General features: G+C 36.3%; 1 protein-coding gene across 1 annotated transcript in view; it reads left to right on the top strand.

Moving 5' to 3' along the window:
- Nucleotides 1–10,000, top strand: part of HELRODRAFT_86536 (hypothetical protein) — a gene marked incomplete at both ends in the record, with an annotated part of 69,325 nt that overhangs the window by 17,732 nt on the left and 41,593 nt on the right. The window contains 3 exons of the mRNA XM_009027932.1: nucleotides 3,037–3,231; nucleotides 3,291–3,425; nucleotides 3,488–3,649. Coding sequence (XP_009026180.1) covers nucleotides 3,037–3,231; nucleotides 3,291–3,425; nucleotides 3,488–3,649 — 492 coding nt within the window. The remainder of the gene's footprint in view (nucleotides 1–3,036; nucleotides 3,232–3,290; nucleotides 3,426–3,487; nucleotides 3,650–10,000) is intronic.

The following is a 10,000-nucleotide window of genomic DNA, read 5'->3' as shown; positions in this document are numbered from 1 at the left end:
GTTGGGATAAAGGTTTTCTTTGTCAATTGCCTACAGTCACTTTAACCCATCTGATTATTTAGTCCTTCCTTTGTCCCTACTGCCATTATTGATTTCTAGTGCAGATTTTTTATAATTTTTATTAATTTACTCAGTGTTCCACTGGCTTTCATGCTTGCCCATATACCATTGTGCCCAAGTGAATCACAATTTTTTTGATAATGTATCTTCTGAATCCCGTTTGTTTTTCCCTCAAGTTTGTTATTCCTTTCACTTTTCGTAACAGAATGTTTAATATCACTTTGCATGCATGTGGAATGAGGGCTATTGTTTGAGCAATCCGTAAGGTCTTCTTTTTTTGATAATGTGACTAATATTGACTCAAGCCAATTCTCAGGCCATCTCATATCTTCTCATAATTTTTTGCATATTTCCCACATTTTGTCAACAATTTTCGAACTGCCGGTTTTAATTATTTCTGCTAGTATACCGTTTATTCCGCATCTTTTATTGTTTTTAAACATCCTTATTTCTTTTTCAATTTCAAACTTTATTTTTCCAATTTTCATTTTCTGCTGATTTCCCTTTAAAATCTTCCAATATTTTTTTTTCATATGTGTTCTCGTCTGTGTAAAATGTTTATACATAATCTGCCCATTTTTCACTAATCTGTCTGTCTTATTTTTTCAAGCCTGTTTTGCTTTCTTCATTTGTGTGAGTTTAGTTTGTAAGTTACCAGTTTGTGATCGGAATCAATATTTGCTTCTGGATAACTTCTACATCATTTTACTGCTGATTTCCACTTTTGTTCTTCATTAAAAAGTCTATTATGTTTTTGTTCATTCCATCGAGTGATGTTCATGTCCATTTCTGTTTTGGTCTTCTTTGGAATCAAAGTATTAACGATATAAAGTTTTTTCTTTTCGCTGTATATTCCTATTCAAGCTTTCCAATCTCCTACCAAGAACTAAACCTTGCTTTTTGGAATTTCATTCTACACTTTTTTTTAAATCTTTGTAAAATGCTTCTATTTCTTCTTTATTGGGGTCTGTAGTTAGCGATTATGTTACAATTACTATGATGTTTCTAGGATATCCTCTGAAACTTGTATACATTAGCTTGTCATTTAACGGACAAGAGTGTCAGTGTCAGCAGTGTAACCAGTGGTGTCACAAACGTTGTTCAAAAATAATTGGTACTTTATCTAAAGTGTCCAATTTTGTTTGTCCTGCTTGCATCAATCCACAACAACAAATTCGAAATAGCAATGTTTTTGAAGCCATTAAGGTAGAGAAAGTCATATTGTTTCAATATCTAGGGGATGTTCTGGATTGTACTGGAACAGCTGAAGCTGCCGTTCGAGCACGCATACGTGCAGCCAGGAATAAATGGCATCTCCTAGCTTCTATATTGATGCGGCGTGACATCCCACTACCACTACGATCAAGACTTTATAAATCTGTGATACGTCCGGTGTTGTCATATGGTGCAGAAACATGGCCAATGACAACTAAACTGAAACAACAACTTCAACGAACCGACATGAAAATGCTCCGATGGATGCAACGAATTAGTCTGAAGGACCACATCAAATATACCGAAATCTTGCGTCGTGCTGGTTTAGATGATATAAAGGACGAATGCCGGCAACACCGTCTGTGGTGGTTTGGTCATGTCAAACAAAGTGGAAACAGTGCAATAAGTTCTCTTGCAGATGTTGAAGTACCTGGCACACGTCCCAAAGGCCGTTCAAAGAAGTTCTAATCGCAAACAATCGAGCAAGACATGAAAGCTCTAAATATAAATGAAATGGATACAACTGATCGTCTAATTTGGCGCAAAAAGTTGATGGCAAAGAAACCAACGTCCTACCTTGGGGAACCGGGTCTCTGGACGCAAAACGAATATTGATTGATTGATTGATTGATTGTCATTTAATGGACAATAGCTTATTAGGGACTTTTGTGCTTTTTCTGATAGCAACATTCCTATTATTCTTTCGTGCGATTTGCTTCCTAATCAAATTATTTCACCTCCGTTTATTTTTCCCTGGCCTGTCCATCTTACTTCACACAATCCGATGATGTCATGCCTGTACTTTTGAAGAATATTATAGTTGGAATATATTGTTAAAATATTTAAATTTTTTGTGGTCAGTTCACGTTTCACGTAATCATGTCACTGGCTTAATTTTTTCATATTTTAGTTTCAATTAAAGTTTGTTATTTTCTTTGTTAGTTAATTCACAAGTGCCATAACTTTGAAAACGCTTCTGTATAATTTTCGTTTTAGAGGCTTATGAGATTTATTTGAATTTAGGGTTTTCCAGATTTCTGAGTGCGTAATTCGAAACGATGTTTAAAAGTATGTTGGACGGAATGGCAAAATAATGTGAAATCTTGATTCGGTTTGCAACCACTCTAGTGCATTTAAAATTAAAACATTTTTATTTTTGCTGTTACTATTACAATTCTTTTATTTGTTTTACTATTTTTTAACAAATATGTATTTTTTTAAACACAAATATTGTTTTTTTTATATCTGTGTAGGGTATAGGAATAAAAACGGAGAACAATTGAAACTAATTTTAAAATGACAACTGAAAACCGATTAAGCGAACTTAGTTAAGATAGACTGACATTGGCAAAACAATGTGACCATAAATACAATTATTAACCTTTTTTAATAGATGGATAGATAGAAAAGTCTACACTGGTTGGTGTTTGTAATGAGTGTTACTGCACTGGATCTGAGTGATATAATTTTTTCTTATCCAGTGCGGCACATATCTATATTATCATTAAAAAAGTTGTGCTCAAAAGTATTGTTGAAAATATTTTTTAAATTTAATTTTGTAAGGAATGATATGGTTAAACGTTCATGCAACGTGAATTGCACGTTGCATTATGCGCATAATTCCGGTACAATTTTTGCATTCATAAAATTAATTTTTGTGATATATGGATGGTGAAAATGTTCAAGAAAAATATATAGTTTAATAAATATATACTAATTTTTTACTCGGAAGAATTTGATCGTTATAAATATCACCAACAGAATCCCGGTTATGCTGGAAGACAAGAATTACCTGAAAATTTAAAAGTTATGTTTCGGACAGTTGCTATGATGGTCCCAGACAGAATGATTATTATTCGCATTAAGTTAGCAAGCAATGGATTTTTAGAAAATGTTCTGCTATCCCAAAAATTTTATGTCCTTTATAAGTTATGCGAAGAACAGTTGTCTAAACAAGTATTCATCACATAATAACATTTGTATTATTATAATGTGTCAAATTTCGTTAATCAAAGGTCCACTATGATTTTGGACTGCGTAACATTCTATCAGTGTTAAGGACCTTGGGAGCTGTTAAAAAAACGAGTATAAATGAACAGGAATCTTTTATTGTAATGAAATGTTTAAAAGATCTCAACCTTTCTAAACTTGTATAAATTTTTTCATCATGTTGTGTTTCAGCTTAAACTTATTCATTAAAATATTGTTGAAGGTTGATGAAGATGAACCTCTGTTGTTAAGTCTTATTGATGATTTGTTTCCTGGTATCGTAACACAACCAGTTTCGTACCAAAGTTTACAAGCAGCCATTTCTAACAACCTTTTGGCATATAAATTGATAAATTATCCGGCATGGAATCTTAAAATTTTACAAGTATATTATTAATAAAATAATTATTAAATATTATTATCTGATGATTTATTTTTTTTTTATTTTACATTAATTTAAAATTTAAAATTAAATTTGTTACTGTTTTAATTAAAGTTAAAATTTAAATAATTTTCCACTTTTTTGCAACGATCGATTCCTACATTGATATTTCCACTATTTGGAGCAGTGTAAGCAAAACATTGCAACAATTGAAAACTTGCTACAAAATCATTTTTTAGACTCCTGTTGTTAAAAAAGGCTAAAAGGTTAAAGGTCACTCTCTTTTGCACTTGTTTCAGAGATATCAACGGCAAAAACACACTCTCTGTTATGGGTAACGATCCAGAAACATATCTTTCAAATTGCACTTTCGTTTTTGTAACTCTTCTTTGAGATACACCAATTTAAGTTGATGTAGTTTCGTCATGTTTTTTATTACAAAATAACTTGTCGATGAAAAATAAATATAATTTTCAACAACGATGCTCACTTATTTTCCACCAAAGATCCCATTTCTGACACCAATGTTATAACTGTCCCGGTCGACGACGAGTTTTTTAATCCCAGTGAAAAATATTGACAAAAAGTAACCTCAAAGTTATCTATTGATTTACAAAACAATAATAAATCAAATAATCAATAATCGACGTTATTTAATTTCACTATTCAAAGTTAATGTTCACAAACTATCAAATTAACTTACAGAAACTATCGCTTTTCGAAAAATAATTCACTAACCTTTATAAGCAAATACGATAAAAAGACAGTCAGATATCATATATCGCTTTCGACACTAACAATCAATCGCTTTCTAATATCAAATATTCAACAACAACCATTCAATATCTAGTATGCCTCTATATACCCGTTTTACCAACGCTTCTCGAACGTCCTAGATATCTCGCTGTCGGAAGTTTCCAGTCCCTTCTCGAACTGTATGCGTTCGTAGCGGTACTAGCCCTCTAGCGAATACATTTGTGACCGTTATAACAATTCTGTGCATTCCTCTTTTATTTGCTCCAATTATATCCCTATTTATAAAATTATATATATATATATATATAATATTTAAATTAAATACACACACACACACACACATATATATATATATATATATATATATATATATATATTTCAGCTATGCAAATTTCATTGAATATTTTTGCCCACTTAGCATTAACTATCTTTTTGAAAATACACGCAACGAAATGGAATTGTTGTAAATCGTATTTATTGAGAACTAGTGACATAATTTGGCTAACAACGTTGTTTCAATGTAAACACCATCTTCTGAGCCTTGTTTGAGTTACAAATATTGCAATAATAGGAAATGTAAACCAAATAAAATAAAATACTTAAAATGTTACGTGTTGTGATTTAAAACAGGCCAAATGAAAAATAGCAATATATGAATAAATAATTTGAAGAGTTAGGTTAAACGCAAAATGTTACCTTGTAGTGCAGATGAAATTGAATAGTTAGTGAAATAAGTTATAGTTTAACATTAAAAAAAATAATGCTAAGTGGGCAAAAATATTTAATGAAATTTGCATAACTGAAAACCTCGTCCATATATATAGGGTTCAACAAAATTTCCAGCAATAAAATTTATAAGGTTTTGTCAAATGTGAGCTATTGTGTGCCGCATAGCAATGACTGCCAATGGGGACACCGGCTGTCACTTTGTCTGTAGAACTTCTGACGGAGGCTTCGTTGACTGCCGACGTGTTGTCACCTCAATGCTGCTGAAATGCCGTGTCGTTTATTAAGCACACTGTCAATTCACGTTTACTGAATTGGCGTGTAGCTTGTTGAACGTGTTGTCAATTCACGTTTGCTGAATTGACGTGTCGCTTATTCAACATAGTGTCAATTGCTGAAGTGACGGGTAGATTGTTGAACGTGCTGTCAATTCACGTTTGCTGATTTGACGTGTCGCTTATTGAACATAGTGTCAATTGCTGAAGTGACGTGTCGCTTGTTGAACGTGTTGTCAATTCACGTCTGCTGAAGTAACGGGTAGGTTGTTGAACACGTTGTCAAATCACGTTTGCTGAATTGACGTGTCGTTTCGTTATCAGGGTTTGCCCTGACTGCTATGGAATTTACCAAATACTTCCACCAACTGTACTACCACCAACCTAACTGCTTCTACCAACCACACTAACTACCAACGTACCTCGAGAGTTTTAACTATCGCTAACTACGACCGACTAGCCTCCACCAACACCAACAGAATTATCGCTTGTCCTTTCTTTTCAAACTTCCCGGGTGTGTTTATTTAACCAATTCTGTAAACACCGCGGATTAGTTACTATTTTTACGTGCTTCATTGCCATTGGTCTATCACTGATATCATAATGTATTCGTACCATTTGCATGTTTTTGTGAGTATATTCGCGATGTTTTTACTTCCCGCCCGGTATTTCATATGAAGATCATACTCCTGCAAGGCTAGCACCCATCTCATCAATTTTGAACTTTGACAGAAATCCCACTTCTGGCACAACATTGTGACGCCTTGTTGAATGTTGGAGTTGGTAAAAGGGTGCAAGTTGGAAAATTTTTCAAAAGACCCTTTTTGAAGGTCCAGGTACAGTGGAAATAATTCTGCGATGCTCTGGTTGATAGTGGAGTCGAGGTATGTTGCATCAGTGAAAAATTCTTTGATGCTTTAAATCTAGAGCGGATGGGCCAACTACGGATTGTAGGATTGGATGGACAAAGTAAAAAGGTTGACGCTACCTGGGTAACGGTGACTCCCCAAATAAAACACTGTGAAGTCATCACACCAAGTGTGGAAGTTTGGTGTGCCATTATACCAGATGCCCACGAAAAGCTACTTATCACTCCCGATGTAGTTGAACGTTTGAAGGGGATAGAAGAATATGCAGTGCCGTTGGTGAGTTTAGAAGGAGATACAAGAAATGCTTCGGGTAAAGCTATTCAAAGAAGGATAAAAACATTTGATGGACTAACGCAAGAAGGTAAAGGACAGATGTTTTACGATCCGGAGGTTGGGCTCACACAATGAGAACCATGGAATCAAGAAGCTAATAATAATAATAATAATAAGAAGAAGAACATTGATCACATTAGTCAATTTGATGTTAGCGAATCGGAGAAAGGGTAATGTCAGGCAGTCTGTGGTCATCAGATTTGGGGAGGAGGAGGAGGAGGAGGAAGAATTTGGTAAATGTAATTCAGATGTCAGTGGTGCACGTAGGGCAGATGTCGGTAGGGCAGGTAGCTCCAAGGTGGGGACAGAGAAAGCAGATGTCAATAGATCAAATAAGCACAGAATATCTAACACAAATGTTGGTGATTCAGATGAATCAAATGCCGGTGGTGTCCGTAAAGCAGACGTGGCTGGGTTTGTCAAATCAGAGGTCAGCAGTTTAGAACAGGAGGATGACGAGGAAGATGGTCTGTTTGATGATAATAGTAATAATAGTGGTAGGTCCGATGTTTGGATAATAGATGAAGAAGATGATATTGGTATATCACCTGAGGACGAAATATGTAACAATTGTAATGTTAAAATGGTGAAAGCTTTTGGTGGACCAGTGGTAGAAGAAGACGACAAAGATAACATTAGTAATGGTGGGTTAGTAATAGAATCGGAGTAGGTAAATGATGAGGATGGCGATGACAAAAGAGTGAACGATGAAGGGGAAGATGACACCTACATGACAGGTACGAACGACTGCAAGGAAGTTGGAATAAAAGCACAAAGAGGGTGCACCATGGGACGGAAGAAATTCATTCAAGAACAACGAAACTGTCCCTCACTGAAAAAATATTGGCAGTATGCTGTGGTCAACAAAAAAATTTCTGTATTGAAGATGATGTCTTATATTACAAGGAGACGGTTATGGGTCACAAGAAGATACAGCTGTGTTTGCCTACGTGTAGGATCAAAACAGTATTGGAATTGGGGCATGATGCGCCAACGGCTGGACACAGGCGGCCAAGTCGTTGAGTTTCTCGTTTCCCAAAATGTTGAACAATATATGCAATATTGTAAACCGTGTGAAACCTGTCAGTTGAGAGCTCCTACACGGATGTCAGAGAGAATCCCCATCACTCCTATCTCGAGGAACGATGAGATGCCGTTCTCCCATTTAGTCGTGAACTGTGTCGGACCGATGGTAACTCCGGAGGCAGGAACCCAACCACAATACAATTATGCCTTGGTGGTAGTGGATTTGTTCACAAAATGGCCCATGGCATACCCCATGAAACGCATCAACGCCGGGGTCACGTGTGACATTTTTTTAAAGATTTTTATGACCTTTTCTGTACCGAGGATTATCAGTTCAGACCGAGGTACCAATTTCACCGGTCGTCTCACCCAGGGAATGTTAAAGAGATTGGGATGCAGTCCAGGGTTCAATTTCCCAGGTCATCCGGAAGCAGCAGAAGTGGTAGAACGGTGTAATCAATCACTAAAAGTAATGATATTCAAGTTAGCGAAAGATCGATCACGAAGCTGGATTTGTTTGTCCCCGATCTATGTTTATACGGATCATAATCCGTTGACATATTTGACAGAAACTGCTCCAAAAAGTTTGAAATTGATGAGATGGGTGCTAGCCTTGCAGGAGTATGATCTGCATATCAAATACCGGGCGAGAAGTAAAAACATCGCGAATATACTAACAAAGATGATGGTGACAGAAGAGGTGGCTGATGAGGAATGCCAGTAGGATGGGAGTGAATATTCCACCTCGTAGAATATTCAATTTTTGGGGGAGAGGTACGTCAGGGTTTTAGCTGCGACCAAAATAAAAATTAATATGCAAATGGTACGAATACATTAGGATATCAGTGATAGACCAATGGCAATGAAGCACGTAAAAATAGTAACCAATCCGCGGTGTTTACAGAATTGTTTAAATAAACACACCCGGAAAGTTTGAAAAGAAGGACAAGCGATAGTTCTGTTGGTGTTGGTGGAAGCTAGTCGGTCGTAGTTAGCGGTAGTTAAAACTCTCGAGGTACGTTGGTAGTTAGTGTGGTTGGTAGAAGCAGTTAAGTTGGTGGTAGTACAGTTGGTGGATGTATTTACGTTGATGGTTGGTGCAGTTGGTAGAAGCGGTTACGTTGGTGGTTGGTAAATTCCACAGCAGTCTGGGCAAACCCTGTGTCACGGTTCAAGGGTGGATGTTGTGCGCCGCATCATTTAATTATATTATTGCTGCGGGGTAGGACGGCGCGTCGTGTAAAAAAAGGCCGGCTCGTCAGACAGAAAGAAAGTTTATTCTTATTGTAGAAAAATTAGTTGGTAGAGTTGGTTAATTTTATTTTAGAAAATTAGTTGGTAGAGTTGGTTAATTTCATTGTAGAAAATTGGTTGGTAGAGTTGGTTAATTTTATTGTAGAAAAATGGTTGGTAGAGTTAGTTATTTTTATTGTAAAAAATTAGTTTGGTCAGTTGGTTAAATTTCATTTAGAAAATTAGTTGGTAGGAGTTGCCTTTTTTGTGGGTGTACTAAACCCCGACTTTAACTTTTATTTTGGTTTTTTTTATTGGCATTTATTGGAATTATTTGGTATAGTTTTCAGTTTACAGAATAAAATTTTTTTTGATTTGGTGTCTAGTTCCAACCTTGCCGCTAAAAACCCGCTACATTTGGTGTCAGAAGTGGGATTCTGTCAAGAAGAAGAAGGACAGAAAGCGGCAGTGGATTCTGTCAAAAGGAAGAACAGGAAGCGCCAGTGGTAAAAGTTGGCGTTTGTCAATTGCCGGTGAGTAATTTTCATTGACGAGGATACACAACGGACACAACGTGGTAAAGTTGATAAAGATGGCCCACTATTAACGGCCGAAAGACAAGGGCATGAAAGAGGGTGATGAGGAGATAACGTTGGATCCCGTGCAGGCAACTCAAATTCGGATTATGATGGAAGCAGCAGAAAAGGAGGAACGACGCAGAGAACAAGCAGCCGAAAGAGCTGAAAGACGAGCAGAGGAAGCAGCAGCTGAAGAAGTAGATGGAAATTAAAGTTGATGGAGGAAGATATGAGGGAACGTAGGGAAGCTGACATACAGTTGAGGAGTCAGAATAATAATGCTCAGCAAGGAGACCATACTGCTAGTATAATCCGTAGAGTCAGTCCAATGTTAGGAATGTGTCCTATTGATCCCCGTGAAATTGCAGCATATTTTCAGAGGATCGAAGGAATATTTGACAGCCATCGAGTTAGTGAGGAATTGCGAGCAGATCTGTTACTGGCTAATTTAGAAACGAAGATGAAGACAGTACTAAATGAGATTAAAACTGATGATTATCTAAATTATGAAGTAATCAAACAACAGATCATACGTTATTGTCGTTTTTGTCCGATGAA

Source organism: Helobdella robusta, assembly GCF_000326865.2.
Source record: "Helobdella robusta unplaced genomic scaffold HELROscaffold_52, whole genome shotgun sequence".
NCBI lineage: Eukaryota > Metazoa > Annelida > Clitellata > Rhynchobdellida > Glossiphoniidae > Helobdella > Helobdella robusta.
The sequence above is the reverse complement of the archived record's forward strand: the minus strand, read 5'-3'. Positions and strand labels throughout refer to the sequence as shown.